General features: G+C 40.7%; 1 protein-coding gene and 1 non-coding gene across 2 annotated transcripts; one reads left to right on the plus strand and one right to left on the minus strand.

The window, feature by feature from the left end:
• Positions 1–12,361: 12,361 nt before the first annotated feature.
• On the minus strand, positions 12,362–12,434 carry TRNAE-CUC (transfer RNA glutamic acid (anticodon CUC)). The gene has a single exon. It is a non-coding gene; the product is annotated as a tRNA-Glu (tRNA).
• A 3,233-nt stretch (positions 12,435–15,667) lies between these two features.
• Positions 15,668–18,294, plus strand: LOC112756578 (uncharacterized). The gene is made up of 6 exons (XM_025805197.1): positions 15,668–15,941; positions 16,084–16,574; positions 16,926–17,055; positions 17,423–17,515; positions 17,606–18,126; positions 18,190–18,294. Exons 1-6 carry the CDS (start codon positions 15,668–15,670, stop codon positions 18,292–18,294), a joined length of 1,614 nt encoding a protein of 537 aa, XP_025660982.1.
• Positions 18,295–19,414: the final 1,120 nt, after the last annotated feature.

Consider the following 19,414-nt stretch of genomic DNA (forward strand, 5'->3'; position numbering starts at 1 on the left):
AAAAAAAAAGTTAGTTACAGCACGTGAGTTAGTTACATGCACATGAGTTAGTTACGCTTAGAACGGTAAATAAAAAACAGAGAGAATTCGTTACAATTGGAAGCATAATTTGATTTCTGAATTAGTTACTAACTGAGAAATCAATGGAATTGGAAAATCTCATTGGTTCTTGATGAAGCAATAGCATTATATTACATGGAAAAAAAATAAACGACTAATTAAACCTAATCATTCTACGTGGCTGCTGATGTGGCAATGCTAATTATAATTAGCGAGTGCCTGGTGCGTGTGGCTTGTGAGTTGTGATCAATCCTCGTTGTTTCGCTTTGAATAGCACGTGGCCAACCATGTCCTGCACAAGCTTTTACCCTTCAATGCTTTTGCTCATTATTAATTAATTAAGATAAATTATAAATATGATGATTATGCATATGACTGCAAGAGACAACAATATGTGTATTAGTCATTAGGTATTTTCATGACATAACTAATATGAAATTATTTGCCTATCTATTTATTATAAGCTTTTGCATGTAAAAATTTATCATTAATTATATATATTTTAATATTTTGTATTTACTATTTTTTTTATACCAAAGATAGGAGACTCGAACCCGCAACCTCTTAATTGAGTATGGAGAGACTATGCCATTTGAATTATAATAAAGTTTAATAAATAACAAATATTCTTTATAACATAAACTTTAAGAAAGCTATTCATATATAGTTTATTGTACAAAAAAATATAACAATAAAACAATATATACAATAAATTGATATTGTTATGGCTACTATTCCTGTAACAAATTGTCAAATTTTACATTCTATGTTTTTTTTTGGTGACATACATTCTATGTTATTGTGCTTACACATTAGATTTTTATTTTAGAAATTAAATTAAAAATGCGAGGTGTAATTTTTTATGACGAAGATTATTAATAGATAATTTAGATATATATAGACATAAAATTATGCTTTTTAATTTATTAAGATCGTAAATTATACTTTTTAAGATAGAAAATATTTGATATAGTTTCATATCAAAAGTTGTATATATATGTTGTTCATACCCTGGCCCAATAAATAGGACCCAGGATCCACGCAAAGAAGCCCAACCCAAAGGGGTTGGCCCTCCCCCAGTACCGGCCTTCATCTCCAGAAGTCGGTACTGAACACGACCTACTCCAAAGAAGTCGGATACGAGGGTTAGCTGGCAGATAACACTCGTTCGAATGAGTAACCGCCCCTAGAAACTCTCTAACCACTTCATAGAGTCATATCTTAACCTCCCTAAGATATGGGAACGGTTATCCACCTAAAAAGGTGGCACTACTTCAGCGGTGGTTATTGGTTCACCTCCATAAATACCCTGACATCCCTCAGGTATCACTAAGTCCCAATACATTCTCAACTTGCTCACACTCTTGCTAACTTAGGCATTGGAGTGTCATTGCAGGTACCACCCCCCATTCTCCCAGACGCGCAAGTCGAACGGAGGAACACCGAGTTTCAGGTGCACCAGCTGGCCACCTCCCTCACACGTTTGGGTCAACCAACGTCATCCGGCCCACTGATCTCCGGTTACCCATCGTAACATTGGCGCCGTTGCCGGGGACTCGAGAGATTGACCAGTGATGGCGGAAAGATCCCCTGAAGAAGGTCATGTGGAGACAGATTCTGATCAAGAGAATTTGAACACCGGAAACAATGAAGCAGATCAGAACCTCCACCAGGAAGCTAATGATCAAAATAAGGAAGGTACTTCCGGAATCAAAAATCCGAAGGCAAACTCCTCGGAGGGGCGCGAGTCAGAAAAAGAAGGACCCCCTCTCGCTAGTGAGCTTATGGGGCTAATTCACAGCCGCCTCGAGCAGCTAGAGCAGGAGCGGGAACGACAAAGGGAAGCTGAAAAGAACCTAAAAGAGGAGATGGAGCGACGAAAAGAGTTAGAAAGAAAACTCTTAAAGTTAGAATCCTCCCTCAAGGGTCGGAATTCCCAAGGCGATAGAGAAGATTCTCCCATATGAGAGAAAGATCCGTTTAGCGAGGACATAATGAGGGCAAAAGTTTCGAGAAACTTTAGAAGCCCCGATATGGACCTCTACGATGGAACCACCGATCCAAAGCATCATCTGAGCAACTTTAAAAGTCGGATGTATCTGACCGACGCTTCAGACGCTACGCGATGCAAAGCTTTCCCGACATCCTTGTCCAAAGCAGCGATGAAGTGGTTCGACAGTCTCCCTCCGAGGTCAATTACCAGTTTTGAAGACCTCTCAAGAAAATTCTTGATGAGGTTCTCCATTCAGAAGGACAAAGTAAAACATGCACCAAGCCTCCTGGGAATAAAACAGGAGGTCGGGGAGTCCTTACGGGCCTATATGGAAAGATTCAACAAAGCATGTTTGGAGATTCAAGACCTACCCACCGAAGCGGTCATCATGGGGCTAGTCAATGGTCTTAGAGAAGGTCCCTTCTCACAGTCCATATCAAAAAGACACCCCGCCTCTTTAAATGATGTACAGGAAAGAGCTGAAAAGTACATCAATATGGAAGAAAACGCTAGGCTAAGAGACCCGAGTTTGCGAATCGGGCCCCCTCCCTCAACGAAAGAAAGGGAGAGGGAAGCGAAGAAGAAGGAAGAGCTCGGCCTTGATAGGCCAAGAAAATATCACTCTTATACTCCATTGAAAGTTCCTGTAGTAGACGTATACAGAGAAATTTGCAATACTGAAAGGCTGCCTCCCCCCAGACCCATCAAGAATAAAAAAGGGGGGAGCCGCAGTGATTACTGCGAGTACCATAAGATATATGGACACTCCACAAACGACTGTTACGACCTTAAAAATGTGATAGAAAAGCTAGCCAGAGAAGGTCGGCTTGACAGATATCTCATAGAAAGGTCGGACGGTCATGGAAAAAGAAAGCGAGAAGATGCGGATAGAAGAGATCCACCACCACAAACTCCGGAGAGACATATCCATATGATCTCAGGAGGATTTGCGGGAGGGGGACTCACAAAATCCTCCCGAAAAAGACACCTCAAGAGAGTCTACCAGGTCGAAGAGGGGTCCCCCGATCTTCCGACCATTTCATTCACAAAGGAAGACGGGCGAGGAGTAATCCCTGGACACGATGACCCAGTGGTAATTACTATGATCCTGGCAAATGCCCATCTACACAGAACCCTAGTAGACCAAGGAAGCTCAGCAGACATCCTCTTTAAGCCCGCTTTCGACAAGCTAGGTTTAGATGAGAAAGAGTTAAGAGCCTACCCCGACACCTTATACGGATTAGGTGACACGCCGATAAAGCCACTAGGATTTTTACCCCTCCACACCACCTTTGGAAAGGGGGAAAAATCAAAGACTCTGAGCATAGACTTCATAGTCATCGATGTGGGGTCGGCTTATAATGCTTTAATCGGCAGGGCTACCCTTAACCGACTTGGAGCGGTGGTATCGACGCCCCACCTATGCATGAAGTTCCCGACCTCGTCGGGAATAGCGACGGTGAGGGGAGATCAGAAGCTGGCAAGGAAGTGCTACAATGAAAGCCTAAACCTGAGAGGAAAAGGCAGAGAAGTCCACACAATAGAACTCGGGGGAGCAAGGGTTAAAGAAGAGCTACGACCACAGCCCGGGGGAAAAACTGAGGAAATTCAGGTCGGCGAAGAGGAAGGAAAAAACACTCACATAGGAGCCAACCTAGGGAAAACCCTAAGACAAGGGTTGACTAGGCTCCTAAGAGATAACGCCGATCTCTTCGCCTGGAAGGCCTCCGACATGCCTGGGATAGATCCCGAGCTCATGTCTCACAAGCTCTCGGTCAACTCAGGGTCTCGACCTGTACAGCAAAGAAGACGCAAGCTCGGCCCAGAGCGAGCCCTAGTAGTAGAAGAACAAGTGCAGGCGCTCCTAGAAGCCGGCTTCATCAGAGAAGTCAAATACCCAACATGGCTAGCCAATGTAGTGCTAGTCAAAAAAACAAAATGGTAAATGGAGAATGTGCGTCGACTACACCGACTTAAATAAGGCATGTCCCAAGGACCCCTATCCACTACCAAGCATTGACGCCCTAGTGGACTCTAGCTCGGGGTATCAATACCTGTCATTCATGGACGCCTACTCAGGGTATAACCAAATCCCGATGTACGAACTAGACCAGGAAAAAACATCATTCATCACGCCCAGAGCCAACTATTGCTACGTGGTCATGCCATTTGGATTGAAAAATGCAGGGGCCACATACCAGAGGCTGATGAATAAGGTGTTTGCCCTCCACTTAGGGAGCTTAATGGAAGCCTATGTCGACGATATGCTGGTAAAAACCAAGGAAGAAGTGGACCTCCTATCCGACCTCTCACAAGTCTTTGATACCATAAGGTTGCACGGGATGAGACTAAACCCTGCAAAGTGCGCCTTCGCGGTGGAGGCAGGAAAATTTCTAGGATTCATGCTAACACAAAGAGGGATCGAAGCCAATCCCGACAAGTGTAGAGCTATCCTAGAGATGAAAAGCCCGACTTGTTTGAGAGAAGTCCAACAGCTGAATGGCCGACTAGCAGCTCTCTCCAGATTTTTGGCAGGATCAGCATTAAGATCCCTTCCACTATTCTCCCTACTAAAAAAGGGGCACCAGTTTGAGTGGACCCCCGAATGCGAGGAGGCGTTCCAGGAGTTCAAAAAGTTTTTGAGCCAGCCTCCTATCTTGACCCGACCTATAGCCGGAAAAGACCTCATCTTATACCTCTCCGTGGCAGACAGGGCTGTCTCAGCAGCCTTGATAAGAGAAGAGGAGGACAGGCAACACCCAATCTACTTCATCAGTAAAGTTCTACAGGGCCCTGAGCTAAGGTACCACAAATTAGAAAAGTTTGCCTACTCCTTAGTAATAGCCTCTCGAAGGCTACGGCCTTACTTTCAGGCTCACACAATAAGAGTCCGCACGAACCAACCCATGAAGCAGATCCTCCAAAAAACGGATATTGCAGGAAGAATGGTACAATGGGCAATAGAGCTCTCCGAGTTCGACTTAAAGTATGAAACTCGGACGGCGATTAAAGCCCAGTGCCTCGCCGACTTCGTTGTTGAATATGCAGGGGATCAAGAGAACAAACCGACTACCTGGGAACTCTACGTGGATGGATCCTCCAATAAAACAGGAAGCGGCGCAGGCATAATATTGGTAGATGAAAGGGGAACCCAGATAGAAGTTTCCCTCAAGTTCGAATTCCCAGCTTCAAATAATCAGGCAGAATACGAAGCCTTGATCGCAGGATTGAAGCTGGCTGAAGAAGTCGGTGCTACGAAAGTGATGGTATACAGCGACTCCCAGGTGGTGACCTCTCAAATAAGTGGGGAGTACCAGGCAAAAGACCCAACTATGAAAAGGTACTTGGAGAAAGCCTCGGAGCTCTTGGGGCGCTTTGCAGAAACCGAGGTGAAGCACATAACTCGGGATCTAAACAGCAGAGCAGACGCCCTATCCAAGCTAGCAAGTACCAAGCCCGGAGGAAATAACAGAAGCTTGATTCAAGAGACCCTCCAGGAACCCTCAGTGGTAAAAACAGAAGACACACTAGAAGTCTTTGAAGTGGTCGGATTAAACCTCGGATGGATGAACCCCTTAGTCGAATACCTAAAATTCGACATCCTCCCTAAGGAGGAAAAAGAAGCCCAGAAAATCCGAAGGGAAGCACAACATTATACTTTGGTGAAAAATGTTCTCTACAGAAGGGGGATATCAACACCATTGTTAAAGTGTGTACCGACCTTAAAAACCACCGAGGTGTTGGAGGAGGTACATAGCGGAATCTGCGGGAACCATCTCGGAGCCAGGTCATTGGCCAGGAAAGTAATCCGAGCTGGATTTTACTGGCCAACCTTACAGAAAGATGCCACAGAATTTGTGAAAAAGTGCCAGCCATGCCAAATGCATGCAAATTTCCACGTGGCTCCCCCAGAAGAGCTCATTAGTATCACTTCTCCATGGCCCTTTGCAAAATGGGGAATGGATTTGTTAGGTCCTTTTCCCCAAGCGCCAGGACAAGTTAAATACCTAATAGTGGGAATAGATTACTTCACAAAGTGGATAGAAGCAGAACCACTGGCCACCATCACTGCACAGAGGAGTCGGAGGTTCCTCTACAAAAATATAATCACAAGGTATGGGATACCTTATTCCATTACCACAGATAACGGAACCCAGTTCACCGACTCCACCTTTAGAAGCCTGGTAGCCAGTATGAAAATTAAACACCAGTTCACCTCGGTGGAACACCCACAAGCCAATGGGCAAGCCGAAGCAGCCAACAAAGTCATTCTGGCAGGACTGAAGAAAAGGTTACAAGACGCGAAAGGGGCTTGGGCTGAAGAGCTCCAACAAGTACTATGGGCTTACAGAACAACTCCCCAATCCGCCACTGGAGAAACACCCTTCCGACTAGTCTATGGCGTAGAAGCCATGATCCCAATAGAGGTCAATGAGCAAAGCCCAAGAGTGATTTTCCACGATGAGATCAGGAATATACAGGGACATAAAGAAGAACTCGACTTGCTCCCTGAAGTCCGAGAAGAAGCTCAGATAAGAGAAGCAGCATTGAAACAAAGGATGACTACAAGGTACAACAAAAAAGTCATTCGAAGGAGTTTCACCCCAGATGACTTAGTCTTAATCAGAAACGACATTGGGGTCAACAAATCTGGGGAGGGAAAGCTCGCCGCCAATTGGAAAGGACCATACAAAATCAAGGAGGTCTTAGGAAAAGGCTATTATAAGGTGACCGACTTAGGCGGCACCGAGTTACCAAGGTCATGGCATGCTTGTAATATGAAAAGGTACTACAGTTAAAAGCAAACCCTACTCCCTGATGTACTCTTTTCCCAGCTTCATGATTTTTTCCCAGAATCAAAGGGTTTTTTCTGAAGAAGGGTTTTTAATGAGGCATCACAGTAGGGGCTAAGGGAAATAAATTAGCAAAAGCCCTTAGTAGCAATAAGGTACCTCCTCAATTAATAAAGATTTTCTTCCATCTTTAAAAATCTCTTTCAAAATTCCCTTTTAAATTTTCTTTCTACGAAACGCGCCGATTTAAGCTCGACAAAACGTAAAAATCCCATGAACCGACCTAGATGGTCGTCAGGATAAAACGACGAGGTACAAGTCGGTGTAAAGAGGCTATAGAAGTCGATCATGATAAACTCGGGATCGGCGGAATGCGAAACCGAGTACAATTAAAATGAATCGCAAAAGTAGCCTAAGTCACGAAAAACTCAATAAAACAAAATTGAATACTAGGAATACCAAAAGAGATAAGGAAAAACTAAGAAAAAGGCTGCTTTGAGAATCAAGGGGATTCAGAAAAGCAAGCAAGTCCCAAAGAAAAGGTTTTTCTCCACAAAAGATCAAAGAGTCAAATAAACCACGAAAAGCATGTGCGCATAAGGTAACTCAAAACCCTTATCCAAAAAGAGCATTTATTTAACGCTAAATTAAACCCCTATTAAAAGGGGGCATCACTGTTTTGTTTACGGCCTTAAAAGGCCAAAATTGTTCAAAACACCAAACAAATAAATATAAAGAGTTCAAAAAAGAGGGGCCCACAAGCCGGGCCCCGATAGCCAAAAATCACTTTTTTAGATCACCACCAGCAGGATCAGGGGGAACGCCAGGGGTAGGAGTTGAAGAAGAAGTCGGAGGAACGGTAGAAGAACTCGGAGCGTCCTTAGAGCGAGGAGGGGACTCTACGATCCTCTGCCCCCGAGTCTTTAGATCAGACTCAGATTCCACTATGGGGACAGGAGGATCCACGATGGCACCATCAATAACAACCTTATCAGGGTCCAAAGGAGAAAGGTCCAAGTCAGGAGCAATAACCCCGACCTGTTCCTTGAAAATCCTCCAGGCTTCATCAGCACCATCCGCAATAGAGTCCTCCAACTCGGTGTAGGCCTTCCGAGCGTTCAGTAAGTCGTTCTTTACAGACACAAGATCAGCAAATAAACTATTGTAGCTGGCTTGCGCTGCCTTCCTCAACTCCACCTCCATGTTGCATTGGGCTTGCAACTTCTGCCCCTTCTCTCGGAGGCTGTTCCTCTCCCCCTCCAGTTTGGCGACTTTCCCCTCCAACTCCTTCTCATGCTCCTGATATATACGGAGCCTACCCTCCAGCTCCTCGACCCTCGAGGTCGTCCCTAAAGAGCTGATGGGAGTCTTCTCAAATATATCCAAGAGTTTGCCACAAACCCCCGCCGTCTTGAGACTCTCCTCAACCACAGTAGTGAGGTAGTGCCAAACAGAAACATCATCCATACTCATACGAGCATGAGGATAGATGTTCTTTCGGACGAACGCAAGAGCGTCCGCCTCCCCAGAAGCGCCAGACTCTAATGTCTTGCGCTTCTTTGGCTCTGGTTCGGGAGTAGGTCGGACGGAAGGGGGTGGCAGAGAGGAAGCAGAGGAAGAAATTACGATAGGCTGAGAAGGAGTCCCAACGTTCCGAGGAGGAGGAGGAGGAGAGACAACCATCCTAACACCTCCAGACCTGGCTCGAGACTTTGCCTTGGCTTCCTGAACCCTCTGGTAAGACTCTTGAGCGTTTTTCTTTGCCATCTCTACAAAAAAACAAATTGGTAGCCGAAATCAGACAAAGTCGGTAAAAGAAATTGCAAGTCGGAAACGAGCAAGAAACGCAAAAAGCTACCTAATTGTGACTGGACAAAGGACGGCGACCCCTGGAGAAATTTTTTAGTATCCAAGTATGGGGCCCTCCCCCACGCTTCTCGGAGGAACCCCACAATGGCTGCTTCTACCTCAGTTAAATCATCCAGACCATATTTCTCGCAAGGGGAGGCCTCCAGCCAATATAAAGGAAATCGGGGAGAAGAATGATCATCCAGGAAAAAGGGGTGGTGACCCTCTACAGCTTGCACTTTGAAAAAGTAGTTCTTGAAGTCATGAAAGGACTCGTCAAAAAGGGTAAAAAGTCTCCGACCTTGTATGGCTCGGAACGACACCCACTGTTGTTTATTGTTTAGCCCACTGAAGGGTTTTGTCATATGGAAAAGATGGAAGAAAATCTTTAAAGAAGTCGGGAACTCTAAAGCCTGGCTGACAAATTGATAAATTTTCAAAAAACCCCAAGAGTTGGGGTGAAGCTGGGTGGGAGCGACTCGACAGTGACGCAAAACAGATATCTCAAAATTCGAAAAAGGAAGAAAAACACCCAAACGGGTGATCATGCACTCATACATAAAGAAAAAATGAGGGGCCGCCTCATCGACTCTTCCAAAACAAACCCGGTCTTCAGGACCCGGGACTACCAATTCGTATTTTGGTTCGTCATCCTCAGAAGTACAAATTCTGTGATGAGTGCGAAGGTTGGTAATGAACTCAGAATCGACTGAGGGCTCCTCCCCTAAGACCGTGACATCAACCCAGTGAGAGAGAGCATCTACAGAAGCCATTTCTTTTTATAAAAAAGGGGGGTAACAAACCTACAAGGGGAAAAGAAATGTCACCAACACGGTCTCTAAAGGGAGGAGGATGCGAAACTAAAGTCTACAAATCAAATTTATCTACAAAGGCATATTAAAGAACTAACCTTTATCCGGAAATAAGGGTTGGAAGCAAAAAGCCTTTGAAGACGCAAGAACGCAGCACGAACGAAGGCAAGGAAAATTTGAAAGATCGCAGAAACGAAACAACGAAAGAGAGGGAAAATATTTATAAGAACGTTAGGGGCATAACGGTAAAATCGGGGCAATCATTAATAAGGATGCACCGTTACCAAGGCTATTAAATCCCTACGCACACCCCTAACGGACACGACGCTTGATTAGACGTAACTGTCAGAACCAAAAGGTCACGAAAAATCACGTCGGTCCTCAAACCATCACATCGGTCCTCTCACAAATCGGCTACGACCCCGAGTTGAATACTCGAACCCAACTCTTAAAAATAAATTGGGCTCGAGTAGGGGCACTGTTCATACCCTGGCCCAATAAATAGGACCCAGGATCCAAGCAAAGAAGCCCAACCCAAAGGGGTTGGCCCTCCCCCAGTACCGGCCTTCATCCCCAGAAGTCGGTACTGAACACGACCTACTCCAAAGAAGTCGGATACGAGGGTTAGCTGGCAGATAACACTCGTTCGAATGAGTAACCGCCCCTAGAAACTCTCTAACCACTTCATAGAGTCATATCTTAACCTCCCTAAGATATGGGAACGGTTATCCACCTAAAAAGGTGGCACTACTTCAGCGGTGGTTATTGGTTCACCTCCATAAATACCCTGACATCCCTCAGGTATCACTAAGTCCCAATACATTCTCAACTTGCTCACACTCTTGCTAACTTAGGCATTGGAGTGTCATTGCAGGTACCACCCCCCATTCTCCCAGACGCGCAAGTCGAACGGAGGAACACCGAGTTTCAGGTGCACCAGCTGGCCACCTCCCTCACACGTTTGGGTCAACCAACGTCATCCGGCCCACTGATCTCCGGTTACCCATCGTAACATATGTATTCATGACTAATAAAAAAACAGGTTGAATTTTCTACCAATATACTATATATTAAAACGAGATGTTAATATTTATATAAATTGAAAACCGTACATTATATTTATTTTGTTTAATGGTTTTTAACCTTTTTTTTTTATGGTTATGTACGAATTAAAAATTATATGTTATAATTGATCTTTTATTTATGGTTTATGACTTCTAATTTCTTGTTATTATGAGATTTTAATTAAAATTTTATAATTATTGTGAACATTTTATAATGAGGACCATTTAAGCGGTAACATGATGAGTTTTAAGAAAATTATGGCTTCTTTTGTTTTTTTTTTTTTCGGTAACATGTAGCAGCAGTTCTAAAACTGTCATTTTAAACAAAGAATTTGTCATTTTAATTCAACCAAAACACGGTTATAAAAGTTATTTTAATCAATAAAAATTATTACTTTAATATGGCTAATAATTTAATATGAATTTTCAAATTCTCATTTTATACCATTCTAAACTGTTATTTTATCCATGTGAAAATAACGTTTTTAACTATTTTTTTAAATATAGTCAATAATTATTGTCTTAAATGTAGTAATTGTGATGATTTTTTAAAAAAACTTTTTATAATATTTAAAATGACGTTTAAAATTATAATATTTTTTGAAACCATTATTTTTAGAAAGCATTATCGTAATTATGAAAAATCCTCGTTTTAATTAAAAAAAGAAAAAAGATTGCACTGACCGTAAACATATACGAAAGAAAATTATTATTGTAGAATTTGTCGATGAGGGTGAAATTTTTATTTTATTATTGTTTTCAATGGAGAACTGCATGCACCAACTAATTATAATTCCTTTGGTAAAAATTTATATATAATTAACTTCATATGGAATTAATAAGTAAAAATTGTAAAGTAATTTAATAAATTTAATTATATTATTATTTAATTAATGTCTCTTAAATATTAATTTTATATAAAATTAACTTTACATGAATTTTTACTTAATTTTATATACTGTATTTGATGAAAGTCGTATGTAAGACTTAGGAGATGTATGGTGAAAATGAAATTATAATTATTTATTGATATTCTTTTAACCAAAGTACAAATTTGACGGTGACAAAATTCCATGTCCCTTCCCTTTATCGGATGGACCTGATTTTTCGGTGAAAAATTGATGAGATTGTTTCCGAAAACTGTTTATACCCGCCGAATTCTGAAACCCTCCAAAGTTTTTATTAAGTACATTATTGGCGAATTTGTGTCTCAAATGACTTCTCCCACTACTTAAGACCTTGAATGTATTGTTCAATAACAGAATCAAAATCAGAGTCAACAAAGCCATGGTGCGTCTTGTCATCATCTTCATCTTCATTTCAAAATACTCAAGAACTAACGAAACTAATTGAGAATTTGAGACAAAATAACTGTACGTTTTAGAAATAAAAAGATAGAAGAAATGATATGTGCATGGTGAATAGAACAACTCCCTCTTATAGCACAGTGATGGTATTAAATTATTGTAGGACTAATATTCATCCTCTCAATTTAATGTCCATTCTTTTTTATTCTTTTGACTGTCAATTAATGTTCATTCTTCGTTCTTTATCTATACTAGAGTATTCTATGATAAATAAAATATTTAATATTATAAATACTGTACAAAATTTGAAATCTAAATATTAAAAATAATTAAATTAAATTTTAGTCTAGCATCATTTTTAAATTTTTTTAAACCCTCGTTTCGCTTTGAATAGCACGTGGCAAACGTTGGATATTGATTCTCCCCACGTCAAGAACCAATTAGTTTCTATTTGGTTTGGAGACTGGAAAACGAAAAAAAGAAATTCCGTTGCCGGGACTTGAACCCGGGTCTCTCGGGTGAGAGCCGAGTATCCTAACCACCTAGACTACAACGGATTTGTTGGTTAGTTTCGTTCTCAAATTTATTAATATCTATAATTATTATTATTATTATTATTGTTATTAGAGCTTCATCACTGTTCTGCAAAATCTACTGATGAGATATAAGAGCAATGACCAAGATATTGATGAATTATTATTGTTGATTATGTCGCCTGATACCAGCCCTTATCCAGTTATCTATCTTCTTTCAGTTTAATTGAAAAATGCATTCCTCTAACCGTACTCACCTCATTAAATGTTAAAATATCAAAATATTTTATAGCATCAACAAAATTGTTTATGTTGTTTCTTGCACTAATATTATGTTTCCATCCATCTCTCTAAATATTATATCTGACGTAATGATTTACCATTTTAATTATTTGTTTTTTTTTTCAAATTAAGTTTTTCACAAATCAAATATTCCATTTTTATTTTTCTAGGAGTGCTGTAAAGTTGATATTACTGTTTTCACACATCAAATTGATATTGTTATTGCTGCTAGCTAGTTACTCCTGTAACAAATTTTACATTCTATGTTATTGTGCTTACAAATTACATTTTTATTTTAGGAATTAAATTAAAAAATCGAGGTTCTAATGTTCTATTACCAGAAAGTGCTAGAAAGTAGGCTATATGGAGTGAACAATATAATAAGGACGAGTAATTTTTTCATGATGAAGATATTTATTATATATTTCTAATTTTAGAGTCAAAATGTGTTATATGTCACTTTTTTTTATTGTAATTGGAATCAAATTTTTTTCTCCAAAATGAAAGAATTTTTCTTTCCTCACTAATTTTACAATCAAAATGTTCCACATGCCACTCTCTCATTGTAATTGAAATTAAATCCTTCCCTCCAAAATTAAGGAATTCTTTCTTTTTCTTTACTAATTTTAGAACAAAAATGTGCTACATGTCACTCCCTCATTGCAAATTGAAATCAAATCTTTCCCTCCAAAATTAAAGAGTTCTTCCCTCCTCCCTATTCTCTCTTCCTTTCTCTATTTCTCTCATTCCTTCAACCACTCTATCTATTTTATATATTTTTATCAATATCAATGATTAATTACTAATTTGACAATCAAAATGTGCAGAGCTAAGCCTCAGAGTGGTCCCTAAAATTACATGTGTGCTTCATAGTAGTCCCTAAATTTAATAGTTACCCATATTGGTCCCTGAAGTTGCACTCTGGGACTCAGTGTCGTCCTTCCGGCACATTCCCTCCAGCTGGTGTGACCGGAAAGCTGATCTGGATAACTTGGTGACACGCTGGCGACGCTAAAATGACGTAGTATTGTTGGTAGCTCGTAAATGCCCTAAAACGATGTTATTTCACTCCAAAATTGCTTTTGAAGAATCCCCCATCAAACGTTAACGTAACGTATTGTCTCCTCCCTCTCAAAATACAACACAAACAGAATCTTTTCTCCTCCCCTGTACTCATCAATGGCGGTGGTGTGATTGTTGTAATTGGTGCAATTTCGTTGGAACATGACTGCTTTAGAGGACCGGATTTCGTCATTTGCATCAAACGAAGACTGTACTGAAGGCTGGTTTCTCTGAAAGAGGTAAGAAAAAAATAACGTGATAAAAGGAGTCTCTATTTTTTGTTATTGTTGTTAGTTTAATGTCTTCAGTAGTTAGAAATAATTTTTTGGAGTGTAATGTGTGAGTATGCATGTTTGTGTTTCGCAATGTTTGCTAGAGTTTGATTGAAACTAGCTTTCTGAGTGGTTAGGCTAATGAAATTGTTGACTGGATAAGGGTTGTTTGTCATTGTGAAAAGCTGTTTCTTATCTGTTAGAGTTTGCTGCATTTACAGTTGATGTGGTTTCCAACTTGTTAATGTGGTTGAAGATGATGAGGTTGATCATGAAATTTTGTTTTTAAATTGCAGATGGGTGATCCTTTGATTACCATCATATTTCACCATGGATGGTCATTTGTCAAAGAGCGTGATGGAAGTGTGAATTACAGTGGTGGATAGATTTCTGAGTTGCCGAGAATTGACGTAGACACACTGGATGTATTTTTTGTCCAAGACTACTATAAGAGAATTGAGTATGACAATGTGACTCACTGTTGGTGGCTAGTGCCTAATAGGCCATTGCAAAGTGATCTTAGAGCTGTGACACATGACAAAGAGCTCATGGAGATGTGTTACCTTGCTCAGAAGAACAAGAAAATTGTCTATGTGTACTATGAACATGGAGTCTCTGAACCTGTGTTTGATGAGAAATCATCCAAAAGCAAGGAGTTAATAGTGCTACAAGACCCTATTCCACATTTATACCCCACCATCAATGTCATAGCCAATACAATTTTTACCACATCACCATCAACTCCAATTCCAGAGCCAACTCACACCACTAGCCCCAAAACAATTCCCACCACATCACCACCAATTCTAATTTCAGAACCAATACACACCACCATTCCTACTCCAACAACAATCCCCACAACTAAGCCTGTTGGTAAAGGTATTTCAAGACCAAAGCATAAGACTCAACCTATTGCAACTTCTGTTAGTAATTCCAAATCATCACACAAAAAAATGGCAGCACCCACTGCTGCTGCTCCTACTATTAAGCCAACCCCACCACCAAAAATAATGGCCAAACACACAGCTGCTACTAGTACTAAGCCCAACTCACCACCAAAAATAATGGCCCAATCCACTGTTACTCCTACTACCAGGCCCAACCCACCACCAAAATCAACGACCCAGCCTACTTCAAAACCTCTAACAAGATCAGCATCACAAAAATAAAAAAGGTTTGATATACCAAAGAAAGGCCCTCAAAGAGTCCAAAATGCAGCATCACATGTAAGGAGGCCTTTAACAAGATCAGCTGCAATTGAAACCTGAAACTGTGTTTGTGATCTTGTCTAGTGAGGAAGAATCTTCAGACAGCTATGACAGTTATGACAGTGTAGAGGACGAACCATATAGGCCTGCTGGTGATGATGTATCTAGTGAGGAAGAAGAAGTGATTGTGAAGAGATCAATTAGAAAGAAGAGTGATGTTAAAAAGAGGATTACAACAGATAAGAAAGAAGTTAACGAAAAGAGGGATGTTATTCTTGAGGATGATGGTCTTGTGTGTGCAGACTCAGGGTCTGAAGATGATGAATTATTTTTTGGCCCGATTCCTAAAGTTGGTGAAATGGCACCATATTATGATGCTCAAGATGGAGCTTATGATGAATCTAATGGTGGATAGTCTTGGCACTCTGAGAAAATGAAGACTCCACCGAATTCTGAGGATGAGTTGGAGGAGGTTGATTCAGATGAGGTGTTTCCTGTGTTTAGGGGAGGAGGAAGGTTTGGTGAGCTTAAACTAGAGGTTGGAATGAAATTTAATTCGAAGATGGAATTTAAGGAGGCTGTTTGTGAGTACTATATCCAGGAGAGAAGGCAGATCTGGTGGAAGAAGAATGACAATTTAAGGATGAGGGCTATGTGTAAGGGAGAGGGCTGTGGCTGGCTTGTATATGCTTCCCGGGATAGTGAGGGTAATTGCTGGCAGATCAAGACATTTATGGACGATCACACTTGTCCTAGAGAGACTAAGAACAGGTTAGCTAACAGGAAGTGGCTAGGTTGCAAAATTGGTTAGGAAATTAAGAAAATATCCCAATCTTAAACATTGTGAAGCTGCACAGTACTTTAAGAGCAAGTGTGACTTGGACCTCAACAAGTCTTCACTGACAAGGGCTCTAAGGGCTGCTAGGGCCGTAGTGTATGCAGATGCTGCTGCCCAGTATGGTATGGTTAGAGATTACGGGTTAACATTACTGAAAACTAATCCTAGCTCCACTATTAGTATTGGTGTTAGACCTCATCCCAATCTTGATGAAGATCCAACTTTTGATAGGATGTACATTTGCCTTGATGGGTGTAAAAGAGGGTTCAAGGCTAGCTGCAGACCACTTATAGGCTTGGATGGAGCATTTCTAAAAACACAACATGGTGGTCAAATTCTCTCTACCACTGGTCAAGACGCAAACAATCACATTTATGTGATTGCTTATGCAATAGTGTTCATCAAAAACATAGAGAATTGGCAATGGTTTCTGGAATTACTGCATCAAGACTTGGGTGATTACAAACAACATGGTTGGTGTTTTATTTCAGACATGCAAAAGGTATTGTTGTTGTTTATTGCTAGATATCTTAACTAATGGTAGTGATTCTTAGATATTACTGCTGAGTAGTAAATCCCTTTACTGTTGTTTATTGTTGATTACTGTTTTATATGTGTGCTGAGTAATAAATCTGTTTACTGCTATTTAGAACAATTGAGTAGTTGTTGTATATATTGGATACTGCATAGTTGATGATTACTTTATAGGAGTAGTATCTGTTTACTCTGTTGAGAGGCCAATGTGATGTCACTTACACAACTTTAGGGACCACTCTGAGTTCATTGATAGAACATTAGGGACTTTTTTGAGGCTCGATTTGAAACTTTTGTACTGGATTTTTTGTTATGCAAGGTCTTATCCATGCAGTTCAGGATGTGTTTCCAAATGTTTATCACATATTCTGTGTATGACATTTATGGAGGAATTTCAACAAATAGTGGAAGGATAATCAGCTTAGAGGTTTGCTTTAGGAGTGTGAAAGGTCTACGACTCAAGAAGGATTCGTCGAAGGGATGAAAAATTGGAGAAGCTAAATAAGGATGCATGGACTTATCTATGCAAATGGCCAAAGAACTCATGGAGCAGGGCATTCTTCAGCAGTGCACCTAAAATGGACAACATCTGCAATAATACATGTGAGGTTTTCAACTCACAGATCAAAGAACCTAGAGCCAAGCCTATTATCACACTGTTGGAGGAGGTCAGGATGTATGCCATGAGATCTATAGCCAGAAACAAGGTGAAGTTGAAGAACAACGTCAGGATCCTACCTCCAATACAGCGAAGCAAGTTGGAAAAGATAAGAAAATAATAAAAAAATTGGGTTCCCATGTGATCTAATGATGCAGATTATGAAATATTTGAAGTTCATAGGTGGCCTACCAATATGGCTGTGGACTTGGGTAAGAGATCATGCACATGTGACTTTTGGCAACTAAGTGGTATGATTTTTTTATGCATATTTTTTAATTTTTTTATTCTTGATTTGCATTTGAAATTTTGTTTATGTATGGTTGTGATGTTCTGTGTAGGAATGTCATGTGTGCATGCATATGCCGCTTTGGCCAGGACTGGTAAAAAGTCAGATGAATCCTGTCATCACTGGTTAACCATGGAAGCATACAACAACACCTATACCTTCCATATAAATCCAATTCCTGGTCAGACACTGTGGGAGAAATCACCACATAATAGACTTCAAGCACCAAAGTTCAAGAAGAAGAAAAGAAGAAAGGATGCTGATGAGGAGCCAAGTAGAGGCAAGAAGCAGAATAACTCCATGAAAAGAGTTTATAAAAAAGGACATTGTCGCTATTGTGGTGAAACAGGTCACACCAAGAGGAATTGTTGTAAGAGGGCCGTTGACGAAGAATCAGCTGCTGTGGCTGCTGCAGCTACTGCTGATACTGATGCTAATGGAGGTGAGGACAACAATTCTGCTCTAACTGCTGCTGTAAATGGTGGTGATGCCCCACCTATGCCACAGGATCAGGTCGAGATTCAGCTTGATCTTAATCAGCCTGTTTTGTCAGAAACTGATGACTCGCAACAGGTTCGTAATATTACTCTTTTAAATTTTTTTAGTCACTTTAAATGTTTCGTGTTTTATACATAGGTGCAACCCCCTTTTGTTCGGCCAACCAAACTGCCTTCTAAGAGAAAGTTGTCCACACCCGAAAAGAACACTCCATCAACAAGCACACCAGCTGCTACCACCTAACCAACCAGCACCCCATCTGCAAGCACTCCATCTGCAAGTACTCCATCTTCAAACCCTCTCCCAACAAGTAGTCAGCCTGCAAGCACTCAAACAGCAAGCAATCAACCAGCAAGCATAATGAGATTTGTGCCTAATCCTGGATTCAAGTCACCCAGAACCAAGAATTAATGACTTAGATTATTATGTTTAGGGACAGATGGTGTATTTATTTGTCTGTTTGGGTGAAGTAATCTACTGTGTATGCTTTTTTAATTAGAATCTCAATGTTGGAGATTTTAGTGTTGAAAACTTATGAGACTTATGTTTTGACAACTCTGATATACTTGGTGACTATTGTTCTGGCTTTATAATACCTTATTTTGGATGTAATCACTACATTATGAAACATGAATTATGACTTTCTTCAAGAGATCTGTGTCAAACTTTTTTGTTTTATTTTGTTCTCTTATATGCAATTAAGATCCATTCCAAGCACTGTCAATTTCCATTTTGTTGACAAGAATTATATTTTGGATGAATAAATTGGTAGTTCATATTGTTTCTCCAATTTCTAAAATATGCAAGCACAGTAGTCTCAAACACTTTAATTTGCATTTCTTTCAAACAAACTGACAGGTACAACTACAGAAACAACATATGCATGTCATTTGTTTCTTGCTAGATACAATTGGCCAAATTTCCTATCTAACTTTAAGAGAAGAACAGTTACTGTAATCAGCAGCATAAATACAAACACCAAAACTTCACCCACTTTTAGAACCCTAACTTCAGACTCTAATTTTTCAAGTTTCCAAGTGTAAGGCCCACATCGGTTGGAGAGGGGAACGAAACATGCCTTATAAGAGTGTGGATACCTCTCCCTAGCATGACGCATTTTGACGAGTGAGTGTGGGGGGCTTCGGCCATCATCCCTATCGTCAAAGGCAAAACCGTGAGGCCTTGTGTGCCAAAGCGGACAATATCGTGCTAGCGGGTGGTCTGGGCTGTTACAGATGGTATCAGAGCCAGAACCCGGATCGATGTGCCAGCGAGGGCATTGGACTCCCTTAGGGGGGTGGATTGTAAGGCCCACATCGGTTGGAGAGGGGAACGAAGCATGCCTTATAAGGGTGTGGATACC

The sequence above is a fragment of the Arachis hypogaea genome, chromosome 16 (genome assembly GCF_003086295.3).
Source record: "Arachis hypogaea cultivar Tifrunner chromosome 16, arahy.Tifrunner.gnm2.J5K5, whole genome shotgun sequence".
NCBI classification, from domain to species: Eukaryota; Viridiplantae; Streptophyta; class Magnoliopsida; order Fabales; family Fabaceae; genus Arachis; species Arachis hypogaea.

Bases quoted from the DNA above. Each gene is read 5' to 3' on its own strand.
- LOC112756578 (XM_025805197.1), top strand. From the start codon at position 15,668: ATGAAGACTCCACCGAATTCTGAGGATGAGTTGGAGGAGGTTGATTCA. The intron at 15,942-16,083 runs GTAATTGCTGGC...AACATTGTGAAG, and splicing joins TGCTTCCCGGGATAGTGAGG to CTGCACAGTACTTTAAGAGC. The intron at 16,575-16,925 runs GTATTGTTGTTG...TTGTTATGCAAG, and splicing joins TTATTTCAGACATGCAAAAG to GTCTTATCCATGCAGTTCAG.